At 38.5% G+C, this 27,579-nt stretch overlaps 1 protein-coding gene across 1 annotated transcript; it reads right to left on the bottom strand.

The window, feature by feature from the left end:
- Positions 1-797: 797 nt before the first annotated feature.
- LOC114153024 (protocadherin alpha-C2-like) lies at positions 798-26,826 on the bottom strand. The gene is made up of 4 exons (XM_028031251.1): positions 24,002-26,826; positions 22,529-22,587; positions 15,307-15,392; positions 798-5,072 (listed from the first exon to the last, which is right to left on the bottom strand). The coding sequence occupies exons 1-4, from the start codon at positions 26,543-26,545 to the stop codon at positions 4,759-4,761; spliced, it is 3,003 nt and encodes a 1,000-aa protein (XP_027887052.1). The 5' UTR covers positions 26,546-26,826; the 3' UTR covers positions 798-4,758.
- Positions 26,827-27,579: the final 753 nt, after the last annotated feature.

The following is a 27,579-nucleotide window of genomic DNA, read 5'->3' as shown; positions in this document are numbered from 1 at the left end:
TAAAGTTTTCTGGTATATTTTTTCAGCAGTAACATTTGTACATAGAAGCAGAACTAGCTACACAAAACACAAAGTTAAAGTTAAATGTTTGGAGAAACACTATTTCTAGTGTGCTTGCCTGGACTTCAGCAAGGGCCTAAAAGAGCATTAGACCAGGGCCCCAGGGTTTTGTGGACAACAATGTAGTATTTATTTTTTGCAATGTTTTTTTTCAAAGAAATTATGTATTGGGCTTTCATTGAGATAATCAACACAAAATGTAAAAATGATGTTACATCTAAGATAACCATACTTTTAAACAGATCTTAGATAATTACTACAGTATTTCTAGGTCATTTTCTAGATATCTCTGGGAAATAAAAAAACCAAAAATTAAAGAAAACAAATGTGGAAAAGGTTAAAACAACATGAAGTAGATGTGTACCTAATTACAGAACTTTAGTTAGTAGTGCAACTTGCATATTGCCACTTTCCTAAAATAAATTTTTTTTTTGACCAATAGTGACTTTTTTGCCTAAAACATATTTTGGGCAGAAATAGGTTGTGGTATTTGCCAAATCCACTTTTGGCAAAAAATAACTTAGGCCATTATTTTAGGAAGGTGACAATATGTAAAACAAAGAAACTCCTAAAGGCATGGTACGAAAACACGCTGAACCCCAAAGGCTTACACTGTCCTTAGCCTGACCTTGCCGGTGTGTTGTATTTATAGTTTCAGACGAAATCTTGAATTATTTGTAAATGTCAGTTGAAACAGAAAAGACATCTGACACCGAAATAAACGCTTGACCAAGTTGTAAGATATGTAAGAAAAAAACTTTATTTGTGACTTCTTAACAAAACACATTACCAGATTGATGAAATCATAAGAACCACTATTATCACTGTAACAATGATTAGCAGGTGTACAAAAAAGTCATGAACAGATCTGTACGGACACAGTGGACCGGTTTGAGCCAGTCACAGCTCCCGCACCCAGCGACTGAGGAACATTCACTATACACAAGCAGAGAATACATCAATTTTATCGTTATTTTTTACAACATTTTATGTTTTTATATACATTTTTTTTTCTTTTTTTCACTTTTTTTTTTTTTACTGAGCAACAGACAGATATGCAGGATGAGTAAATGGTTCTATTTCACATCAGTGTTTGTTTGATCATTACAAAGCTCAACACAGGTTTAAGAATTGATTTTCTTTGCTATGAAAATCGTACGGGTAAAAACATTTAAAAAAAGGCCTTTCATAATATAACACAACAGCATCGTGTATATCTAGTAGATTGAAGTTGTTTTCAGCAGGATAAAAATGTGATTCTTTTAGGTTTTTCCACAATTTACTGTTCGCAATAGTGTGTCTTTATGAAGTAGACGTGTGTTTACTTGGATGGATGAATGCGAGACTTTCAACATGGGTGTATTTTCTAGTATCGGAACTATATGTATTCCAATACACATTGGAGAAGAAAAAAAAACATATCTATGTATATATAGTATCTATATAGAATCTGTTTCCTTTGCTTACAACATGCAAACAGCCACTTGGTGATCTGACAGCACAGAAGTATGTCTGCAGAAAGTCGCAGAGGGGGCAGGAATCAGGGAGAATGGGAGGGATCGGGCCATATAGCAGCACCTACGTACATACCCCAATGGTGATTGGCAATACGATGGTCTAAAGAAAGGAACACTGAGGTGAAATTTTCCGGCGCTTTTAATCATTTTTGTCCTGATGCCTACTGCTTCGAACAGTCTGGCCAACAGTGGTTCACATTTCACCGCTCAAGTTTGGTACTTGACATGGCACTTCCGGGCAACCTTGTTTCAGCAAAAGCAATAAAGCAATAATAACAACAGTAGGAATAATAGCAGAATTTCTTTCTTTTTCTGTTTTTTTTTTTCTTTTTAAATGACCACCAATGACTGCACAACAAACACTTTCACCCCCAGCTAGTTTGAACCCCCTCCCCCAACTCCCAACCCCATCTCTAATTGAATCAAAACCTTAGTCCATTTCCATTAGCGATGAACTGTGCTTCACCCTCTTTGTAAGTGATTTGAGTCAACCCAAGTTGATCAGCTCTTATCGAGGAACTCCAATGTCTTTACTCGCACAAAAGTAGCCCAGTGATTTTGCTTTCCGTTGCACTGGACCAAGGCTTTTTGCTCCCCTCCGTCTCCTCTTTTTGCCTCTCCATCACATCCAGAAGAGCATAATCTGAGGTCCTGCTAACCTATCAGGCGTCTTCACTATGCCAAGCTTAGGAACCCATGAAAGAGGAGACAGAGCTGCCAACAATGAACAGTCAGAAGGTGAGAGTCACCAGCAGAAGCGCCCAAGCTCGCTTTGAGCTGAACACGAACCCAAGGGAAGGGATAGTAAATGCGAGTGTGTTGCGCTGTATTCCTGCATTGCTATGTGTGGCTATATGAATATACACAAATGTTATACGCTGTTACAACTGCACAGTTCACTGAAGGAGGGCGACTCGGAAGAGGCCAAACCATGTAGATGTGAGGAGTCGAGGGAGGAAACAGGCAGCGGGGGCAAGCAAATCCTACAAGCACTGAAGCAGTTGAGGCAGTGGTGCAGAGCTTGAAGAACAACTACTTAACATTCAAAGACAGAGGCGGAGGGATTGAACAGAAATGAAGCGACAAGCAACCTTTCTGCTTCTGAGCCATATAATACACTCTTTTATTAAGCACTGGCCTTCAGTTCTTTAGCTTCCAGGAAGTAGTGTGGGTTCTTGATCTGAGCTTGGTTTTTCTTTTATGTGTCCTGTTGGGTAGACAGTGTTTGTTGTTGTTTTTTTTCTATGTGTGAGGCAAGAAGAGTCTGAATTTTAGTTTGAGTGGGTGTATTATTAAGACCATATTGAGCCTTGCCATGTTTTAAGAGGATAGTTTGGAGGCCGTCTGCATAAGCTGCATGTAGGTTCCCTAGTTATTTCCAATTCCCACTTGACAAGCAATACCACAACAGTCTGATTCAGCGTTACCCTATGGAACAACTATATAATTAGGCAAGCAATAAAGCAAGTGCAACTGATACATAATCACACAACTGCACTCACGAACAGTAAAGTAGCATTTTTCCCTTTTTTGTTTGCAAACAGCACATTTTTGCATTGGCAATTTAGCAAAAACCCTTAGGTGTGCATTTCTATGTTTCTGTCCATTTTCTACAGATTATCTTTCACTCAACCAGCTAAAGGTCAACATTTAGTTTATTTTTCCTATGAGTCTGGCAAAAATATTATTGTGTTGACAATTAGCTTAAGATGCTGTGTTTAAGCCAAACTTAAAAAAAATTTAAATTAGCTTTAAATTAGCTTGAAATGCTGACTGTAAGTATCTGTAAAGTAGCTTGTCTATGTTTAGACTTGTTAAAAATGCAACAGGGGCAAAATGTTTATGTAACAAAGCGTGGAAAAACGCTCAACCCCTTGTAGCAAAAAATTCACGTGAAATAAATTTCAGCCTTAATGCCACCAAGGTGGCATATGTATCCTATTGGTGCCAGTCGATGCCCATACCACACATTCCATAATGTATTGGGAGCACTGTGCTGCCACCTAGGGATTGGAGGTATACCGATTAATCCCTGATTTTATTCATTTTCAGACTATAGTTCATTTAGCATATGCTTGATAGAAAAAAAAAATGTATTAACTGTAAATAAATTTAAGGCAATAAACCCACAAGCTCTGCTCACTTCCAGGAAATTTGAGATTAAGCATGTTTAAGTTATAGAACAGTCCAAAGAAGAAAACACATAAATAAAACAAATAGGATAAAAATCACAGCAGCTTTGGAAAATTGTTAGCAAAAAATAATTGGCAGAGAATGGACAAAAACAGTTCTATTATCTTTTAACCATTATACTATTTCCCCATCAGTCTAGTCGCATATCTGTTTAAACAATTACCATAGCAACATGTTGCTATTGCTGACAAAATACTCAAAACTAACTTTGTACAATCAATTTCAATAACTTACTAATTCCAAATGAACTAGGAGTTATGAAGCCCCTTACTTATAAACTAACCTGGGGAGAAACTTGCAGGACAGCTGGTGCAACCCAGTGCAGGTCTTCAGCCCGTCCAATGTGCTGTTCCATTAAGACACAGCTCTGTCAAAGCGTGCTCCAGCTACTCTCATCCACCTCATACTCTCAAAGGTGCTCATCTCATGAAAGATACATAGGAAATATTAGAACTTTTTGCTTTTTTTTTCTCTTTTTTACAAAAGACTTCATGTTCTGAATTCCTATAAGCCCTCTGTAATACCGAAGAGGAAAGCTTCTACTTCAATTGTTTTTAGTTTCCGTTTGGCTTTCACTTCACATTGGCTTGGCAAGATATAAGAGTGCCAGAGACGTTGACATCAACTGCTTCAGCCGACAGTGGTCGGATACAAATAGAGCACCATCTATGGCGCATTTCTGTTGTCAAATGTACAAAGCAGATAGCGGCTTGGGGGAGTGGATGGTAAATCTCAGGAAGGCTACGCTAATGAATAAATTGGTTTTCGTTTCAATTTGGTCCAGCCTTTGGATTAGGAATATTTGTTGTTCGGTTAATGTGAGAGCCAAGGCTGATCAAACGAGCCTTTGGCCACTGTACAAGGTCTATGCAAACATGGCACAAGGGAGACCCCTTGGTTATATTGTGCATTTGGGTTTTTTTTCTGGCTCTGAAACTGGTACGGTAGATTAACTGGTAGCTCTGCTTTTTGGTCACCTCCTTCTCCTCTAATCATCCCCGCTGTCATCCTTTCCCTTATCCTTTTTGTCCTTCTTGTCTTTCTTCTTCTTCTTCTTCTTCTTGGCCTCGTCCTTCTTGCCGAAGCTTATGAAGTCACCCTTGTCATCCACAGGGCCCGGGTCATGGCGGATGGAGATGATGGCTGGAGATCCGGGGATGATGAAGGCCTCGGGTGGAATCTCTCCAGGTTTCAGAGGCTGAGGAGGGATATAGCCTTGTCCAGCACCGTATCGGAAGTGCCAGCTATTGCTGTTGACTCCAGCACCCACCGGGGGAGAGAGTTCCCCACCGCCCTCTCCATCTAAAAAAACAAAACAAAACAAAAAAACATAATAAAAATGAAAGATGTTAAATGTGAGAAGCATTGAACTGCCTGTTTTATCAATGAAATCTGCTGGACATCTATGTGTGAAAGTTCATGAAACATGTCACCACAATAAATACGATGCTTTATGTTACGAATAGTTTCCAGCTAATGGGCAGAAAATTCAGAAAAATGCAAACCATATCTTAAAATTAAATGATAAAATAAATACAAATGTAATTCCCATTTTTCATATAATAACCTTCAATTAGAAAGCCAAGCTTGTTTTCCCCTCACACTTTAAGCTAGCCTTGAGATAGTTGTTGTGACAATCGTCTCAAAGACTGACCTTCTGAGTAATTAGTTAATATTTTTTATCATTTTCAAGTTTTTTCGACAAGCTACAAATTCCAGTGATTTAAGACCAAGTGTTTTGAACAGTGACACTGTGATGGCAACTGTTAGCGAGTGTTGAATTAGGAAAGAAGTGGTTTGTCCGGACGTTGCTGAATTGTGCGCTTAGCAGCTTCCACCTACAGTATATTCTGAATCCTTGCTTTACTCTATCTGTATTTTGAGAGCTAGAGCTATTATTTTTAGAGGCTGTTCTGTTTTGGTTAATACAAAGGGTATAGAATAATCTTAGGAAATTTTAGCAGCACAATATTTCTTGTAAAAGTGCGGTATGTCTCGTAAAACACTTTCAAGTTACTCTTATGGTCCAAGGTAATATTTATGGCTCCTGCATGTGAAGGTGAGTGCGTTAGGCTTGGCACCTTTTATTAATATTTTAGACTCTTGTTTTGGGAGTAAAACAATAAGCAGCTCTTGAGTTTTCGTCTGGATGTATTACCGTGTCAGATATTAAAGACTGCACAAACTGGTAAACATTACTTGGCTACTTATGTTATTTTTGTTGGTATGGCTGCATACCTATAGCTGTTTAGTTATTTTATAGATATTTAAAACTTGGTATATTTTGAAACCTGCATTTTCTAGAAGGCAAAATGCATTAACAGTTTACCCCCAAAATACTGTAAAAAGAAAAATTTCCTCAATCTCATGAATGGAATATTGTGCATTTTCTTATGCTGGAATGTATAATCATACTTCAAGATAACCATTGTTAAAACAGAGGCAGCTGGTGGGAAATCAATGTAAGCTAAGATCTGACAACGTGTCTTTATCATATTCAAGTTATTCTTTAAGACTTGTCTGATTTCAACCATATTTTTGTCCTTGAATAAATAAGAAACTAAAAAATATAACTAAAACAAATAATCTTCCAGATTAAAACCTGTTTGATTTGTCAGTGTGATATTTTGAAGCATTTTCAACTTTCAGACTCAAGAAGCGGAAATATCTCACTATCTCCCACTTTCCATTCTTTTAGCTTCATAAAAAAAAATAAAAAAATTAACCACATAGTTTTTTTTCTTTTAACAACTTAGTGCTTTTGTCACAATCACAGGAAATAAGGCAGTGGCTGAGTTGAGAGTTAAAGTTGTACTAAAAAAGTACTGATAGTAATCAATTAAAACTGACATGTACATTCTCCCTTCGTGTTGGTGTCCAGTCTTTGCCCTATGTGGACAAATTCATGTATCTTGAGGTCATTTTCATGGAGCTGGTGATAGATGGTCAGTCTAGGTGTAGAGATTTTACTGGAAATTTAGCACCAGCTCTTTGGAAGAGTTCATCGAGTTCACAGTGCCCTCTCACCTCAATAGAAACAACACTTTATCCATTTATAAGCTTGAAGCAAAATCCCATGGCATACAGTCTTACAATATTAATAAGTCATCATATTTAGGTCAGGTCTATCTCAAAAAGTGCTCTCGGGTGGCTATCAGCACACAACTTTGTCTGGTGAAATAGGGCCGTACTATTTGAGTTCTTTAAATCTGACAACTAGTTGTTTCTATGTTTGAGAGGCCAACTTTGAATGAAGAAAGAAAGTGCTAAATTAGCCCTGCTCATCTGATGACTAAGTTGTATAAGACTTTGGTTTGAAGCAGCAACACTTATTTAAATATTGAAGGTCTTTCCACGACAGTTGTTTGTGTAGCAGCATTTTGGAGATTTAATATTTATTAAAAAAAATCTACAACAGAGTGACAGACAATATATGAATGGGCTTTATAAACAGAATACCACAACTAATTGATCATATAGCAGCGTTATATTTGGTAACTACATTTTGTCCTTAAAATACTTACTGACCATGCATAAATAGAATATTGTTGCACAGAATATAGTTTTGTGATTTATGAAACCTCAAAGACAAATTTTAACTTTTTTTGGGGGGGGGCTATGATGACCTTGGAACCGGCTCTATTTAATTTATTTACTAAGTTTTATTACTTGAACTACAGTTTGTAAGAAGTCACAGCAGTGAGTGATTATTTTTAGAACTGTAATTTGGCCCAGATGACTAAAAGCAAGGTAAGGCAAGGTAATAACCCAGAGAGCTTTTTAATGTGCCAGCGTGATTGGTTTTTGTGTTTAGATGATACCAGCTACATAATCCCACCACGTAGGAGGCCAGAGACAGGGATTCACAGCCTCTAATGCAAAAAAGAAACGAACCCAGCTGGCAAGCCAAGAAAAACAAAATCCTATTTTGAAGGAAACAAATAATAATAAAAAAAAACCCCAATAAAATATACCTGTTGGAGTCAAAAGGTCAGACTTTTCAGAGTGAAATGCAAAGGGGTTATTAGATAAGATGAAAAGAGAGAGAACGCATGAGAGCGAGGCAGTCAGAAGGGATGGGGGTGGGCGGGTTTTGCAGACATGGTGCTCTCAGGCTCACACCAGTTCCCTCAGCGCTGACCTACTTTCAATCTGGATTTTATTTAGATCAAACATGAGCCATTGCAAAAAGCTTCTTCGTTTTTTTTTTTTTTCGTTCCTTTGTAGGCTATTTATGACATTGCTGGAGTGCTGAAATTGTTTTAGCCACTGTCCCTCCAGGACAAACACTATTTTTAAAGAAATCTGCTACAACCGCGTGCATGTTCTCGCATTAAATCACCTCAGCAACAGGAGGAATATCATGCGCTGGCTACAAAAAGAGCGGCCGATATGGACATGATTGCACAAGTCAATAGATAGCCCTGCGTAACTGCCACGTTTATCCATTCAATGAAAAGCTGGGCGCATCACAGAGAGACCTGTGGCAAGATATTGAGCCACAACTCACTGCAAACTGATTATATCGCTCCCTAAAATGCAATGATGGAAGCAATTGATGTTTCCAGATTAAGAGAGGGGAAGAGTTATTGTATGATGTAGCAACATAGCAATGCAATGTGGCTGCACCACAAGGAAGAAAAAGAGACAACAAATATATACAGTATTTCAAGGCATTAAATGAATTGCAAGAAAATGAGAAGACATAAACATAGAAACAAACCCCGTTAATTTACATATACCGGTTAATTTTTAAATCACATTTGTCTTGTGTTTTTGCAAGAAAAAAACTTAAAAGTAAAATTTTTAAAATAGAAGTAAATTTTTACTTTAAAGTAAAAATAAGCATGTTAACAGTGTGATTGAGGTAATTTGATGGATCAACCATTACATGTCTCATGTCATTATAAGCAGACTCATTGCCGTAATGCCTTAATGATGTCTGTTTCTGAGGATTATGAAATTTGAGAGCATGGTCTGTTCGTCTGCACTTAATCTGGGTATTAAACCCAACAAAACACAGCGGCGTTTGGAAGTCCTATTTAAATGATATCCATGGTTAGCAGAAACAGATTACATCTGTGGATGATCACAAACATTATTAAAATAAACATCAGATTACGATCTATAAAATACCAGAAGGTAATTGTAATTTAAAAAAAAAAGATATGTGTAGAGTTGGGTTGCTGACCTAAACTGCTAATATTTCCCACTTTGCAGTTCATAAGGTACAGTAAGCCATTGCAGGTTTGCTATGTGAGCAGATAGCTTGACTAATTAATGAGCTAATGTCAGCTTGTTATACTTACTCTTTAATTATACTATGCAGAGCAGAAAAAGCAAAAATATATTATAATTCTACAGAATAAGCAGCTGAAAACAACTGGCAGCTTTAATGTGATGATAATTATTACTATAAGTTTAATATTTAATGCATTTTAGTGGAGGTACAAACATTGGTTACTTTTCTGTTTTACATATTACTTTATTGCAACACATCAGTTTGCTGCACAGAATAATCTGGCACAAATTATCTACATTATGTCTTTCAACATGCAATAGTTTTCACTCTCAAGTGAATGAAGGTAGAAACTTAGCGTTTACTTTTGACGCACTATGATAATTTCAATTTCTCTATGATAGTGCCAAATATTACACTCAGTGCAGGTGTTGCATAAAAATCTGCTGATGAATTCACAGCCTCTGAAAAGTCTGTCACTGGAGCTGCAGTATGCTTTTTATATTTAAGCTTACATATTTTAGCTCAATAATCAATTGACTAAATAATTTTCCTCTCTGAAACCAGTAATATCTATGAAACATGTAAATGTTTTATGCAGTTTATTGTCAGTCTTTTGTTACACTACAGTAGATTTTCTTGGCTTAAATCTTTTCTGATGTCATGGGGATTATTCATTAACACAAGGATATAATTTACAATTGATAAAAATGAGAGTAGTGTATTTGGGTGGACAATTATACATATGCTGTTATCCACAAAGTACACGTGGTAAAAATTTGTAAACACTGTTAAAGCACATTTGTCTTTTATTATAGTAGCACAAATGTAGACCAAAAATAAGGTTAGTAGCACGATATCTTGGTACTCATTGGTACTAATTTGTAGGTCTTATTCTTATTTGTAGAATAAGAAAGTGTTGCATTTGCACATAATAATCTCTAGTTTCACTAGATGGTTTTGTTCTCTGTCTCATCTAACCAAAGCACACAATGCTGGTTAAATGCCAAATTTAGTAAACTCTATGTTTAAATTGTTAAGTTAGAAAAGACTGAGATTGCCACTGATGGTTGTTATGAGGATGAAAAGCAAGTTTCTGAGATGATTTTTGATCTTCCTAACCATTCTGCTCACTCTGCGTGGCCACTGGCTAAAACAAATGGGCCTGTCATATTCATAATACAGGGAAACAAAAATTAATGGATTATTAATTAGAGGTTTCTAAGAGCTGCAATCAACTTAAAAGTAAGCTTCCCTCACATTTATTTCAACAGCAAATTTTAGCTCCAATAATTGAGTCACCAGTGAAAATCAAAACAGAAATCACAAGGATCAAAGGGTCTCTTTTAGACATTTATCTATACTTGCAAATGCAGTGAGTGGACAGTTGGCAGGTCAAAAGCACTCCTTAACAAAGAAGATTACTTATTTTATATAAAATTCCTCATAACACATGCCTGAAGGATGGTTTTCTGTTTCTCCAAAACCCCCAAAGATGGAACAAATGCTTCTTTATCTCGAAAACCCTTCGTCTCAGTACACGAAAAGAACTTACGAACTCCACATACTATGAAGGTTTCGATATGCATGTTTCTCTTCAACGTCAATATGTCATGTTATTCTGAAACCAATTTCAATGGAAATAAATGAATGAATGATAAATCTAATTGATAAATGCAATCGATTCTAAGTAGATAACATAAAATAATGATAATGAACGAGCATTTTTCCAACACAAAGCAAAACGAAAACCACTTTATTTCTAAATATACCCAAGTAAAATGTCGGCTTTCATGCAATTTTTTCACAATGTAAAATAGATCGTGCTCTTGCCAGATCAGGTTTGAAACACATGAGCAGCTGTGACTTAATAAGACATGGAAAAACAAAAAGGAAAATAAAATCAAGGCAAAAAAATAAATAAATTAGAAACAAGCTTCGGTTTGGCAAACTCCACTTTGTGTGCAGGATTCCGATACTTCCCCCCACATGTGGGTCTTGGCACAGGCAGGAGATTAATCCTTAAACTGATCCTTTGGGGAACGTTTGTTATCAGCCAGGTAGGATTTTGCTGGATTGCCAGGGTGGAAGGGATAACCATTAAGCTGAAAAATAAGGTTATCACCAAAAACGCTCTATAAAGAGCATATTTCATGATACACTATAACCAGATGGCACTTTTCTGTGCTGAATTTTGATCCATCAACACAGAAGCCAGAAATGCAATTTAAAATGGGTTCAGCTAAGTTAACTGCTTAGTGCTGAAACAACACTGGATAATCTATTGATGTTTATGCTCTTTTCTGTACTTCAACAAGTAAATAGTCAGGATAAAAAATGAATAAAGAAAGAATGGTCATGTTAAAAAGGTCATATATAAGACTGGAAATTATCTGTAGATTTTCTTGTCTTGTTATGAATTAGTTTGTGACCATTTTGTCTATGTAATCCAATTTATTTGTTGACTCAGTATATTGAGCACAGTATGTTCAATCGGTAAATGAATGGTTTTAACACGGTTTTAATTACAAATTTTTTAAAATCGAGTTGGTAAGTAACGCATTTCATTAAATTGAGGTAAATAAGTTTTCACTTTTTCCTACTCCTTTTGAAATCGAAAAATAGTGGTAAACAAATTATTTTGTTCTTGGTTATGTATGCACATGTTTTCTCTGTCCTACTGATTGCTTATTTTCTTAAATAAAGTCAAATCTCTTGAAAATCTAATTTTTAAGAGAGTCCTTCAAAGACTTTCAGAAAGCCAGCGTAACTTTTGCATAAGACCACTTCCAAAGATTCCAAGAAAGTCTGGCTCCTTGGAAGTGCACGCTATCAGAACTAGAGGGGTGGTTCCAAATTCTTACACAGCACTGCAGCTCTAATCAAGTATTGTTGCAGGACCTTGGGAGACCCTAGAGCTTCTCGGGTTGCGATGACAAATCCTCATCCGGGACATTGTTAATTAGGATATTGATAATAATCAGAGCTATTCATCCGTGTGCGTATGTGTGTGTGAGCAGGTCATGCTCCAGATTGGTACAATTATGACGACATTTGTGCCTTCCGTGCTGCTGCTTCCCTGACACATCTAGAAAATTTCCAGAGATAAGCCTATTTCAGCATATGATGAGCTGAAATGGATTATTGTGTAACTGCTGGTAAGCAGGTCAAGCACAGCTCCTTGTGAGGATGTTGCCATGACACCTGAGGAGGATGTAAGAAGCCTCATTTAGCCTAACCTGATGTCCTACTTATTAAAAAAAAAAAAAAAAATAGGCTACTTTAATTTCAGTCTTGACACAGCTCTATTTTCAAGTGAATCCCTCAAGAGGTCATGAATGAATGGGAACGCGCTTCGTACGTATCCAAGGCAAGACAGACCTAAATAAGCCCTGGTTCTCCACAGAGAATCATCTCGACTTCCCATTCTTTCCGCCTAATATCACACTGGCTGAGTTTTCTTCCTCCTTCTGCTCCCACTCCTGTCTGCAAAAATTCCATTCAGAGATACACCCGGTTGCGATGGAAACTGCCTTCACCCGCTCCCCACTGATGGTGGGTGCGGCTGCTGCAGCAATCTCTCAGTTAGACAGTGCGTTGCCAGGCAACAAGTCACATGCCGTTACCTAGCAACAACACCACTGCAGGAACCTGACAATCCTCTTAACCTTTCTCTTCCTCCATCCCCCCGCACCTCGCATTTTCCTTTTTCTCCCCCCCTCATACGCCTCCTTTGCTCTTTCTCTTTCGAAACTGCTATTAATGGATCTCTGTCTCTTTCACCCCCGATATTTGATAAGAGCTTGCCTCTCCCTCTGGCATGAAACAAATGTCTCCCTCATCTGAGCCAAGGATCGCTTATATAAAATGTGAGTTTAAGGGATGCTGCACTTCGGTGCACAGCAGCACGCTGGACAAGTTCATCATTGCAAAAGATTAACTGTAGATATGATATTGTAGCCACCACAGAAGATGAAAATGTGTCACAAAAAAAATCTGAACCTCTGCTAAAAGTATGTCATTGCCTAAGCTCTAAAAATGTTGCCAAATTCAACAAAGCAAGCTGAAATATTATCAACAAAACACAATATTCCAGATTCTTAAAGGTAGCTAGGAAAATATACTATATATATATATATATATATATGTATATATATATATATATATACATATATATATATATATATATAGCTACTGACAGGGAGGAAGAAACCATCTGTCACAGACTGTCATGCTACCTTTCACCTTGAAGTCTCCAAGCCTGTTCAAGTTCCTGCAGCCGGACAGAAAATCAATGAATCGAAGCTCAGCTGAAGGGAAGGGAGCACTTTGCAGCATTGCAACAATTCACAAACATATTCCAGTCATTTTTTTGCCACTTTCAACATCTTGTAGTAGTACCAGATGGTCTTAGTCATTAGCTCAAAGGCATACAGTTCTGCAAATGATGCAACACTCTGCAGGTCGATTCTGGGGCCAAATGTCTGCCTGTAAAAAGAAAAGTAGTTTACCCTTGTTGTTGCACCAGAGACAGAGATAAATGAGGGAAGACAGGCAGCAAAGAAACCAGGCTGGCAATCGAATGCAGGGCGGCTTCATCTAGAACTGTTGGTCTCCTCACGTGAGGAGACCAACGTGAGGAGTGTGTGTGTGGCCATAGTGTGTGGCACTATGGCCACACAGTGCACCATAGTTAGTGAGTTTTGAATTGTGGTCAAGCAGAATCTCGGAGTTATACTTAAGCTCGACAGTTCACTTTATTGACCAAGATTTTGAGCTTGTTAGTGCATTCATCCAGACGGCATATTTTCCCAAGAATCACACAGGAGAAAAGATACTCCCACCGGACTTAAGGCCCCAGCATATTTCATGCAAAGTGCTGAAATTGGTACAACACTCTGTGCAAAGTGTTGTCTAATTGGTCAGAAGTTTGTTGGACAACAATGTTGATATTTCGTTTCAACTGGTCCGCTTCCACTTTCCGACTGATGAAGACTTACATACATTTGTACTTTTCTCCACTAAATAACTCCTAGAAAACCAAGGTGGGTGAATGGTTAATAATTCCTGGATTGGTTTGTAGTAGGATGTGTTATTATTTTTTAATTTTTCTATTTTTAGATTGTTTAGCATACTTCATATTGTCAGACAGGTTCAACATGAATGAATCCCTGATTCTACAAGTCAGACTGTAACCAGGTCTGGGTGTGGCTGGAAAAAAAGATGGGAAATGAGGCTTCCAGATTGGTTTGGACAGCTTTTTTTTGTCCTGAACACTTCATCTTTCTTTGCAGTTAGTGGCTATCTTTGTCTGATATTAACATTTGTTTAACACTGCAACACTGTAAGATGCAGAACCTCACTCCAAAGATCCTCCACTACTCCTTAAAAGTTGAAATGTATCTTCAATGTTGTATCCGACTCAGGACAAATGATTTCCAGCTGAAAATAAGTGCATTTGTTCAGCAGCAACTCACCATGCTGCTGGCTGCTTTTAAGGGAGGAATCTGTTGTTTATCTGTGGCTCTCCATGAGCACCTCGAGCATTTGGCATCTCATCTAAGATTTGCATCAACATCAGCTTCCAGTTGATGCAGACATCCAATCAATAATTCTGTCAAATAACCCGTGAAATCAAAGCAAAGTTTAATTTTAGACATTAGAGCAAATTCACAGCTGAACATATTCCTGTTTAAGGATGTGGTATCGTTTGTGTTGCAAGTTTTATGGAGCCACTGTTTTTCCCTGTAGTGTTGCCCTAGATAAAGGTTATTAAAAAAGAAGACTGACATTTTGGAGCGTTCACTCATCCATATAAATGCTCAGAGTTAGATAAAAAGAACCATTCCTTCATGTGTGTATAATGCTTGATTAAGCTGGTAGCTTGCCTTCGAGATCCAAAACTTATCGCGGTAACTATGCCTGTTAATCCACGAAACTAATAAAACCCAATTTGTAAAGTGTCATGCTTTCTTTACTTGTTTATATTTGCAGGAGTTTGAAGCTTTTTTTTTTTTTGTCAAATTAGTGATGTTTTTTCTTGCATATTTATCTGCTAAATCTGCAAGAATGTTTTTTTTTCTTTTCTCAATGAAGCATTACAATATTTTAAATTAAAGATGTGTTTACCTAAACGCCTCTTAGAATCTTAGATTCAGGTTGTTGAAATATGTTGAATATGTCTTTTTGTTGTTGTTGTTGTTGTTCTTTTCTTTTCTCCCAGACTTGCAGCAGAGATTACCTCATGTTAAGTCCTGCTTTACATCGCCTTCTGATTACTGCAGTGCTGCCACTCACCTGCAGCACTGGATACAGTAGGCCAGTTCTGCACCAGCATCCCTTGGGCACCCTGCATCACCGAAGACTCCTCCATGTGGACAGAACTAGAAGACAGATCAAACATCCAAACAGTCATTTGGCAAGTTAGATTTTTTTTGTGTGTGTGTTTCCGTAACACACTGATTTTGATCTACACGGGTCTAAAGTAAATGAACATATTGTAAAAGCATTACATTTATTTCAGAAATGAATTCAGAAAATGAAACTTATTTTCTATACAGATAGATTACATACAGAGTGATATGTTGCAAAAGTTAATTGAGAAAACGCAAACTCTAAACTTAGTTTCTTAGACAATACAAACATCCCACGATATGGTTAAAAAAGGACTTTGAATACATAAATATATGGTTAGGGGAAAAAGTAAGGCTCATGTGCAGCAATGCACAGTATATCCACTCAGTTCTTGGTCAGGAATCATTTTGCATGAGTTACTGCATCAAGGCAGAATAGAAGAGATCAGCTAGTGGCGTTCAGGAAGCCCAGGTTGTTTATTAGGCTGGTGTCTATTATCGCCCTCTTTAGTGTGAGCCATAGATTCTCTATAGTGTTTAGGTTGAGGTCAATGCTGGCTAGTCAGGCACAGTGACATCATGAATATTATACTAGATATTGGTCATTTCAGCACTGTGGACAGGTGCCAAGTCGGGTTGCTGGAAAACTGAGTCAGCATTTCCAAAAAGCCGGTCAGCAGAAACAAGCTAGCCTGGCCATTCCCTCCCTGTGTAATTCCGCTTGAAAATAATTCTCGCTTCCAGCACAGTGTGCTTTCTGGCTTTGACTTGGATTGTCTCTGGTTGACTGAGCCAATCAGCGAACAGAAAGAGAAGTTGTGAACAATGACTTTGATTTTCTGCGCTGTTGTAGAGAAGAGTCAGCCTGCAGTTTTAGCAATGGGAGCGGAGGAAACAAAGGAAGTCGTTCAGTTGGTGTTCGTCACGCTTCCAAATATTAACATTAACAGCCACATCCTTCTAATCGGCACTTCTCCCTTTGCAGTGAGGGACGGTGGTTTACAGCATAGCAAACGTTAGCAAATGGGTAAAATTTAAAACTTTGACAAAGTCCAAGCCTACAGGAAACAATCGTTTCACAACAGCTGAGAACCCAGACCCTGTATGAAGCAAATTGTACGACAAGGATCTGGGTTTTACCAGGCTAGAAAGAAGAATAACATGCTAGAATTTCCTGGTAGATGGCAATGTTGACTCCAGACTTGTCAAAACACAGTGAACCACAACAATTAGATGTCGTCGCGCAATCAAGGAAAGCAAGTTGTAGTCAGTGTCCTGGAGGCTGGACTGCAGGGAATGGGGTTTCACTTCACAATCTTCTAAAAGATGCACAGTATCACAGTCATGTTCATTACTCAAAAGTTTGTTTGTTTCAGTAAATTAGCTAACTTATTTAAACACAAATTGATTTTTTAAGGCCGTCTTTTTTACCATGATTATTTTCTCTACGCAACAGTTGTGATTAGAATATTACATAAAGATGAATTGAAAAAAAATCCATAAATCTGGGCATAACAAAGAGCATGCTTAAGCCTGCTGAAAGATTGTTATTTTCAAAAGATACTTTTAATCTGAAAAACAAGACTCATTGGAATATTCATTCTCAATTACAGAATATGACAATATTCACATTTTATTAGAAACTGAGTTATTGGTTTTCATCACTCGGCAGCCACAATCTTTAAAATATTTCACGCCGTGTGTAATGAAACCATATTATACACAATTTGTCTTTGCTTCAAATGAATTACATCAATCAGCTCTTTAATTATATTTTAATTTACTGGGAAATAGTTGTATTTTTGTCAGCTTAGGTTTTTCTTCCCTTCTGGCTCTGTGTTACACAAATAGAAAGCTTTTCCTCTGAGCATTTAATGCTTATACCAACACCCAGTTGTACACATTTCCATAAGAACAGCAGGGTGCACTAATGGAAAGAAGAAGATAAAAGTCAAACCACTGTTGATGCTTCCTAAAACAGATTTGCTAGGGAATTTGTGAAAGCTCCAGCGAAAGCACTTAAACTTTTAACGCCATTCTCGGGACATTTGTTTTTCACCAAGACTGTCCAATATGGAAGTTGAACATTTTCTTTTGACAACGTCAAATAAAAAGTTCATTTATTGATTATCTTGTATGCGGCATATGTAAAACAATGAATTTAGACATTAGAAACACTGGAAAAAGTAAACGGTCTATGTACCAATTGAGTGAGGCTTGTAAAGTGACTGGTCAGTATAATTCTTGTATAATTTTGTGTTTTGGAGATTTGTTTTGTTTTGTTCCCCCAATTTATCGTATTGCTATAAGGGCTGACTTTGGGGCTCAAAGCACTAACAAGTCTACTGTTGTAAAAATAGAAAAGCATTTTGCACTTCTGAAGAATCACTTTCACTGTTTATCGACAGACTTTAAGTAGGTGGAAATGTCTTAAATAGCTTCCTAAGTAGATAGGCAATGACTTCTCTACAGTCAGTAGTGATTCTTTTCTACTTGGCATCGTGTTAACATACAGTAAAGTGCTTCAGACTAGTTAATTATTGTAAGTCCTGCTTGTACAGAACTGGTCACACTTGCTAATAATCAATAGCATCCTCAGTCACTATTGATTTTTTTATAACCTACGGAAAAAGGCAAAGGGTTACTTTTTTTTAACTCCCTGATTATCTATTTATTAGACTTTGCTACTGTTTGATAAATAATACCATCTATTTTGTGTTTTCTGCATGCATGAGATAAATAATTTTAGAACCTGATAAAGTGAATGTGTTCTCACAGGTAAAACTCTAACAATAACTGTATGTTAAAATTAAAACAACCTATATACAGATTGTTTAAAATTAAAATGTGTTCTTTTGTCACTCAGATATATTACATGTACAGTGGAATATTTCAAGCCTTTATTTCTTGTCAAGTTGATGTTTATGAACTCCATGCAGAAAGACGCCCAGGACGTTTTTGCCAGAAGGTAACTGTGCTAACAATTGTCTCACCATGAAGTCAGATTATTTTACTCCTCCGACAGCAAATCTAACGTTTTTGTTAGAGTTTCTTCTTGAGTACATTTGTTTATTAATTTATCTAAAGTAGACAATCAGTACAGAGAGCTATGTAGCTTCAGCTACTACGCCAAACCTAAACCCATTGTGTGTATATACATTGCTATGTATGTACAAATAAAATAATTAACCATATGAAAGTGTTGTATGGATGCATACTGACAGGTATGACCGTTGGTCAGTACTGTTGGAGCAACATGCAGAGTGCAGAGCGACACGTCCGCGTCCATGTTGGGGCTAAGGGTTAATGCGAGCCACGTCTGCGTCTGTGTACGTTACAAGCGTTGTCATTTGAAGAGACGGCAGCGGCAAATTGCAGAGATGATTTATGATAATCCATGTTGTGTTTGAAGGCAGCGTCCGCGTTCTGATCTCCTGCTCGCCATAAAAAATTAACACTAATAGCCAATTAAATTAACCTTAGATGGAGCAGATGACGGGACAAGTCAGTGGTAAGCACAGATAGCAAGAAATTAGGAGAATTTTGCACAAAGCGTGCGGATGTGGAAGGGAGACTCATTAGTTCCTGATGTTCCAGCTGTCCTCATTTCCAAATGGAGAAGCTCTTAATTTTATGTTGCTATGGAACTTTAACCATTTAAAAATTCGACTCTGGTTGTTTCAATATTTCAAATCACTTTTTTTTTCTTTTTTTTTGAAGAGTGAACTGTTCTAATAAAAATTGTGTCAAGAGTCTTTATTCAGTCCTGTTTAAAAGCAATTTTAATATTCTGTTTGTTAGTGTGTGTGGAATATGTATTTAATTTAGTAATTAGGACTTATGAGAACTTAATAGAAGACATAGTTCACATAAGTTCAAACTGCCCCCTGAGAGATGCACACATATGCATGGAGGGGAGGCTTTAAAGCAGAAATTGATACATGTGTGCATCTCATAATCTGAGAAAGGTCATCGTCAGCTCATTTTGTCCTTCATGCTTCCTGCGTAAAGACTGAAAGGGGCGGTGGGAGGGGGAGCGACACTCTGAATGTTGATGACCTATATAGTACTTCACTGCAGAGGAAGATGGTTACTGGATCCACAGTTGGAGCCGTTCTCTCCGACGGACGAGGACAGAGGTTGAAACAAACTCTGAGGCGTACCCAGAAACAGTTACTGAAAGTGAGGAAGGGGAGCAGGGGCGGGGGAATTGAGCAGCAAAATGATGCTGCTATGCATTTGTTTCAGTTTGAATAGGAACATGTCCAAAAAAAATTTTGCTTCAAAATTAGAATACCCATATTGGTTGGCTAAACCTAGGTGAATCAACAAAAGCAATAAACTATTATTGGTAGGTTGCTGTGGCACCATGCAGTTACTTATACCACGGAGACACTAAGGCTTATCTGACTTCTAGTTCAGTTTTGTGGGAAGGCACAACAAAATATGAAAATAATGCTCTGACATTGCCTTACTATGCATGTGACACTGTAACATAGAACTGATAAAGTGAATGTCAGATAAGACACTCTGCAGCAAAGTTCAACTACATGAAAGGCCTTTGTGTCATTCCAACAGAAACGTTGCAACTGTAACCCAAATATCACAGCAATAGCCCAATAATAATATTACTTAATATCACGGTTAGTTGGCTGCATTGACGGAGATTCCCTCAGACAGACAGCATGACCTACTTTCTGATTAGTTAGTTGCAATCAAGTAATAAATACATGACAATTTCGGGGAACTCATTCCATTCTCAGAAGGTCAGTTGGTTTAAAAATTTAATAAATATGCCTGTTTTGATGCAACAGAACACTGTGAATTCCACACCCCTGATCCCAATACTGAGGCACCGTTCAGAATGGAAGCACATTAAAAACAATGTGATGTGAGAGGCCTGGATGGTCCTTTACTCCCATTAGGACTGAGATGCCAAGATAGAAAACTAATTTTGGAAGTTTTCTTCTTCTAAAAAAGCTTTCAGCTGCCAATGGCCTCGCACCATTCCATATAACAGTTTTATACCTATACCCATGTAATGCTAATTTGTTCCTTTCAACTTCCATTTTGTACCTTCATACAGAGCATTTTGTTCAGTTAATATTTCTTTGCAGCTTAGTATTGCCATAAATTACAAGGATAAATAGAAAATAAAAAATTGTATGTATAGTTTGATTTAACAATGCATTTGATTTTTCTGAATAGTTTTTGTTCTACTTACAATGTTATTATTTATTTATTCATTATTTAGGCCAGTTGACTCATGAATTATGAGAGGTTAAGCCCTCTGATCCAACCCTTCAGCTCTAAGCGGCCTTCTGCTGCAGAAATTATTTACACAAGGCCACATTTTTTTGTTTTGTACAGTAAACTATAAGCATATTCTGGAAAATTACTTCCATCTATTGGCTACAAAAGTGAGCAGAAAACATTCTCCTGGTGATAATGAATTTCTTTTGACGATGTAGTAAATTTTTCATGCTTTTATACAAATACTTTGAGTAATTTCCTACCTCAATTCCCAGTAGCTTAAATCCAAATTTAGTATTTCAGCACAGCCAAACACACTCTGCTCCGCATAGGTAATTTCTGAGTTCATAACTTGATTTATTCATTCAGTGCTTTAAGTACAAGGGGCCTCCATCATTTAATAATGTGTATGATGTCCTGTTCCTTATTGGCTTCACTGCATTACCTCCCCATTGGGCTCTGCTTTGATTTCTTCTGTGGGTACAACACTGTGTTGCTTTTTCAAAAGTAGCCTGTGCTAATAATATTATGATATTGCTAATACTATCTTTTTCCATTAAGTGTGCGCAGTAAAGTGGGTATTTCATATAGCTCAATATCAGCGTTAAACTCTACTAGGTTGCTGTGCTTCATCAATAAATATCCCATGTTATGGTGCTGCCAACTGCACATTTAGACAATGGTGCCTTCAGTTTGCACACTGTTTCCTGCCACACACAACACTTTGTATGTCGATCAAAAAGTTCAATTTCTTTTTCTCATCTGTCGAGAGCTTCTTCCTTGACATGTTTGCCTCGCCCCCTAACTTGCTTGTAGTAGACTGAAAACAGCTCTTCCTTCAATTTTGTTGGTTTTACATTAAATTGATTTTTCTATAAAGCTTTTTATAAAAAGCCACTTTTTTATATAAAGTGTCTGGAAGTCTAATTATTTGTCATGTTAAACCAGTTCTTCCACTTGAGCTCAGGATCACTGAAGTTCCTCAAAAGTAACCATGCTCCTACTGATTGTTTTTCTTATGCTCACCTGGCCTGGCCTTGATGGCAACCATTTTGTTTGGTTTGAAACCATGTGACATGATAAAGGTTTGGATATTATTTTATAACATAACCAAGCTTTAAACTTTATCCTTGACCTATCTGCTGTGTCCTCGAGACTGTTTTTGATTGATCTTGTCTAATAATCTTTCATATGCCTACATAGAACAACTTCATTTTTTCTGAATTTAAATTGCATGTGAATGAGCTCTGTATAGTAACTGCATGCCTTCTAAAGCTAATCGGGAACACTGGATTTAATTTTGTGTGATCCAGGTGGCTGTTTGGAAATGCATCCCACATTTTCAGATTTTTACAATCTTTGAATAACATCCTGTTTAATTTTCCTTTTGGTTTACAATTATACACAACTTAGTGATGGTCCAGCCCCTAAAATCTCAATAAAATCTATTGAAGTTGTACTGTAAAAAATGTGAAAATGTTCAAGAAGTACCATAGCAAAATATTCTTTGTAAGCCTTCACTGAAGTAGAACCTGAATCTAAAAGGACTGTAAATGTTGCATTTATTTTTTGCACTTTACCTCAAAATTGCCAGTTCGGAGATAGGTTCCTGCCTATATTCTTAATAAAGGAATGTAATAATCATCTTTAATGCATCAATCTGGTATCTAAAGACCAGTTGTTCTTCAGTACCAAACATTGCATCCTGCATACATTTCTTGCTTTTACATTTACAAACTAAAATCCTTGTCATTATCGCTGAACTTCTTTTGAGAGAATGTTCAGAATGCATTCATAAGTTCACTTGCACAAACTATGCACTTGCATAATAATGGGACTATGATAAAAATCTCAAAATAGGCGTAACAGCTGAAGAGAACATAAAAAGTTGGAGGGGGAAAAAAAATGCTTACCTCTGCACACCTGCTCTCAGAGATGCAGAGTATCGCCAGTCAGCATTCGGGGCCTTCGGCTGAGAGATTGAGAGAAAGAGGGGAAGAGAAGAGAAGCAAAAAATGGAAAGAACACACAGAAGGAGAGAGAGACAGGGAGGGTTGAGAGTGAGTTTAATTTGATCTCATACTGTGCAGAGGCAGGCTGGGCCATGGTTTCATCAATTATTTATGATGCACATCCCAGGTCAGGATGTGGTAGGAGGCTGCACTTGTGTCCACACACAAGCATACACGTTAGCATACATACACACATATTTTAAACATGTTTGCCTCTCAAAGCCAATATGACAGCTTTTTTGACAGATCGTTACTTAATCTTGTTCAAATGTGGAAGCTGGAAGGGTTTGGCCGTGTCCCTGAGTGCTCATGCATTTTATTACACTGATGTGTGTGTGGGTTTATGTGTAACTCGAGTTAATATGTCTGCTAGTGATGAAACTGGTCCGAAAGCTGGAAGATCCCAGAAGATATCCCTTGCAGTTGACACCAAGAATGCAAGAAACTTGATTGCCAAAACAGTTCCATTCCGTGGCATTATTGGGTAATATTCCAATACCGGTTTGCTATGCTTGGCATAGGTGGCAGGTAGTTTGCGCGTTGCTCAGTGAAGGGAATTTATTGGTTCATCTCGCCCATACATTTAAGGCTGACTTTGAAACATTTATATCTAATAAACAACTTACTGATTTTATTACATGAGAATTATGGAAGTGAAAAAGGGCTAAGTGGAAATTTGGGGCAATTTCAACAAACGTCTATCTTACAATCAGTCGGACCAGATATTATGGTAAAATTAAAATGTTAAAGCCAGTTTTATTAGAAATCTGGTGAATGGATGTGACTCAGTTCAATTCAGATGGAGCTTCTTGTTTAGGGCTCTGCTAAATCTTTTAAATGTAATGGATTCTAATATCCCACGTCTGTACAAATCAGGTAAAATTCTATGAAGCGTGATCAGGGTGTTTAACTCTACTACACCATAACTGCATCTTTTACCCTCTAGCAAGCTGTCACACTCAGAAATGGTTGAGACACTAATAAAAGGCAAAACATTGTTGTTGTTTTTTTTCTGAAGGTGTAGATTTTATGTCAACCTCAAAGTCTGAAGCACAAATCTCTGAATCATCAAGAAAAACACTGGTCCCTTGCAAAGCATCAGGAGTGACACTAATGCAGAATGAGTGCTGAGCTCGGCATGGCTGTGTGATTGCACATTACAAAGTGGGAGGTGAATGAAAGCAATGAAGTCTACAGGGAAGGATCAAACTTGACATACAGGAATGACATCTTACTGGTGAAAAACACAGCCCCATTGAAGGTAGTCATACTGGCCTCTCAAACATTTCCTGTTTTCATTGAGCAGCGTCATGGAAACACAGAACACAAACCTAATATGTACAATTGCATTTAATATAATATAAACTGACCCACCTCTGGGCATATCTGAAGTGAGGCATCAGGCATACTCAGTCTCCTTACAAATCCACTTCCACTAGTGAAGAAACGGTCAGCGCCACTACCCCAGGTGCCGCTGATAGGCCGACCCGTGTTGTAGAACATGAAGGTGTCACTGCCAGAGGTGGCGGTCAAGCAGGTCTTGTAGCAGTACGTTTTTGTCAGGGAACCATTCCCACGCACCTCTATGTAATGAGGTTCCACTTTAAGGTCTCTTCGAAGCACAACGTTGTTATTAGGCTGTCCCGGGGCCCCTGCACCTCCTCCCCCGCCTGCATTGACACTGCTGCTCCCGCCATCTGGAGGGGGCTTCTGTGACCCACAGCAAGGGGAGCATGAACCTGGCTGTGAGCAGTAGGCATGGCAGCGGACAATGGCGAGCACCACCACAGTGACCAGGAATACAAATGTTGTGGCACTCAAAGCCACAATAAGGTAAAGAGTCACATTTGAAAAAAACCATGTGGTATGAGGTCGCATGACTTTCTTGGTATCAGGTGCCACTTTCGGTGCCACCTCCATGACTGCCACATTGATGGTGGCCGTAGAGGAGAGAATTGGCTCACCATGGTCTTTCACCACAACTGTTAGAGCAAAAGAAGTGGAATTGTCCTCCAGGATCCTCCGAGTGGTCCGGATCTCTCCGGTGTGCTCATGCACTTTGAAAAGGTCCAGGTCAGTAGCAGTCTCCAGCACGTAGACCAGCCAAGCGTTCGGCCCAGCATCTGCATCATATGCCACCACTTTTGTCACTAAGGCACCAGGCTCTGCATTCTTCTGTACCGTCTCTAGGGAGCGTGTCCCATTGCCAGCAGGACTGACTATCAGTGGAGCATGGTCATTCTGATCCATTATATAGATGTAGACGGTAGCAACTCTGCTGAGCGGAGGAATGCCCCCATCTTGGGCTTTGACCTGGAAATGAAACTCTCTCAGTGACTCATAGTCGAAGGCTCGCAGAGCATAAGCCTCCCCTGTATCGGCCTTCACAGACACATATGAGGTGACAGGAATGCCGTGGTTGTTGTCATTGAGCACTGTGTAGGTGATGCGTGCGTTCTCTTTGATGTCTGCATCTTGAGCTTTCACAGTACACAAAGAGGCCCCATGGGCATTGTTCTCAGTCACATATACCGTGTATGAAGTCTGCTCAAAACGTGGCGGGTTGTCATTAACGTCCGCCACATCCACCTGTATGGTCTTCTGGGAAGACAAGGGAGGGTTTCCTCCGTCCGTGGCACTCAGAGTGACATTGTAGGCATCAGTGGTCTCGCGGTCCAGGAAGGCTGAGGTAACCAGGGTGTAGTAGTTTCTGAATGACTTGATCTTGAATGGAAGGCCTGCTGGGATCTCTAAGGTCACCTGCTTGTTAGTGCCGGAGTCTCGATCAGTGACACTAATGAGGGCCACTACTGTGTCTGCACGGGCGTCCTCCCTCACAGGGCTCGAGAGAGATGACAACACTATCTGAGGGACATTATCGTTCACATCCACAACCTCTACAACCACCTTACAGTGGGCTGCAACTGCACCTGGGCCCTTATCCATTGCCTGAATGTACATCTCATACGAGTTGGTCTCCTCATAGTCAACATTGCTCCTCACTCTTATTTCACCTGTATTGGTGTCCATGCTGAACATCTGTCTGACTCTCTCTGGAGTGTAGCTGCTGAAAGAGTAATAAACCTCTCCATTTGTGCCTTCGTCCAAGTCAGTCGCATTCAGTTTTATTACGAGAGTATCTTTGGGGGAGTTTTCTAACAGTTTCACCTTGTATACCGAGTTGTCGAACACCGGAACGTTGTCATTTGAGTCCAGGACCCGGATGTTGATTTTGGCCATGCCTGTTTTTTCAGGTATTCCACCATCTACAGCACTTAGAATTAACTGGTGGTAAGGCGTCTGCTCACGATCAATGGGCTTTTTGAGCACTAGCTCTATGTGCTTTGTGTTGATTGAAGGTTTGTTTGATACCAGCGCGAAATTCTCGTTTGTGCTGAGCTGATACATGCGGACAGAATTGGACCCAATATCTGGATCTTGAGCGTTTTCAATTGGGTAACGAGAACCAGGCATAGCAGATTCTGTTATTTCCAGTTGATACTCGTCTCTGGGGAACTGCGGCGCATTGTCATTTGCATCCACAATCTCCACCTCGACGTGGTGCACCTCTGTGGGGTTTTCTACCATCACCTCCAGATTAATGAGGCAGGTGCTAGACAAATCGCACAGCGCCTCTCTGTCGATCCTGTCATTGACGAGCAGTTTCCCATTTTTGGGATTGACAATCACGTAGCGCTTCCCGCTGTTGGAGGTTAACTTGATTTTTCGGGTGGAGAGCCTTCGAATATCCAACCCCAAATCGTGCGCCAGATCACCTACCAGAGCTCCGTTTTCCAGTTCTTCTGTGATCGAATACCGCAGCTGTCCAAACCCAAGGCCACAAAATAAGGAAAACAGCACGAAATAATAAAAAGGCACATTCCTCCCTGTCCAGTTGCATGTCCCCGTCACAGCCATGGCAAGCTCACAGGATCCGCAGACGGATTAAACGCACCCTTCCGCCTTTTTTGCTTGCAGTATCTCGCATCCCAGCACCTCATGAAGGTGGGCTAATTGGTCTCCCGGTGAATGAAACAGGAGCGGCTCATCCATCGCGTTGCCCAGCTGAAATCAATGCTCCACGGAGCACCCATATTTTTCCTTTGTCCGTGATGCGTTTTTTTTCTTCTTCTCCTCTCTCCAATGCGCGTTGCTGACGGGTGTGTTTCCCAGCCGCTGGAGCCGTGAGACCGTCAAGATTGATAAAACATGCACGTGCAAAACCGGAAACAACAAAGTTAGATTTCAAAGTAAAATACTATTATTATTATTATTATTATTATTATTATTATTATTATTATTATTATTATTATTATTATTGTTAAGTTTGAGATTTAACATGATTGTTAAATATTGTTAAACTCCATTTCTATTTTTTTCTAAGGGAAAAAGATATATATATATTTTTTAAAGTTATAAATATATTTTTCTTTGCAACTGAAAAAATATATAGGGAGTTTCCAGGCCCAGATTTAGAAAAACACGGCCCCTGTTCTTAAGTGCCATATCCATTCATGTTTACTAACAGGTCTTAACAACGCAGTTAAGCAGTTTTCTGCGTATAGTTCACCCAAAATTAATTCTTCCAAAAAGGTTCTTCATACCACAGCATTAGTCAGAGATTTATGCTTCTTCCTCCATGGAAAAAAGTCACCCAAAACAGAGAAAAGGCTTAGAATTTATTGATTTTATTTTTTATATTTTTTATATTATTATTATTATTATTATTATTATTATTATTATTATTATTATTATTATGCTGGAGCAAAGAGTGGAGATGGAGTGGTCTGTCTGTAGTCTAAGCCAAGGTGAGATGCGCGATGCATGAACTGAGATGCACGTATGATTTGGACTCTGTTTTTCGTAGGGATATAAGATAAAGGCGAACAATTATTTTCAAACTAAAAAAAATAAATAAAGACAATTTAATAGGGTTGCGTTGATAAAACAGG

Source organism: Xiphophorus couchianus, chromosome 11, assembly GCF_001444195.1.
Source record: "Xiphophorus couchianus chromosome 11, X_couchianus-1.0, whole genome shotgun sequence".
In the NCBI taxonomy this organism is placed as follows: domain Eukaryota; kingdom Metazoa; phylum Chordata; class Actinopteri; order Cyprinodontiformes; family Poeciliidae; genus Xiphophorus; species Xiphophorus couchianus.
This window is presented reverse-complemented; position numbering and strand designations above follow the sequence as displayed.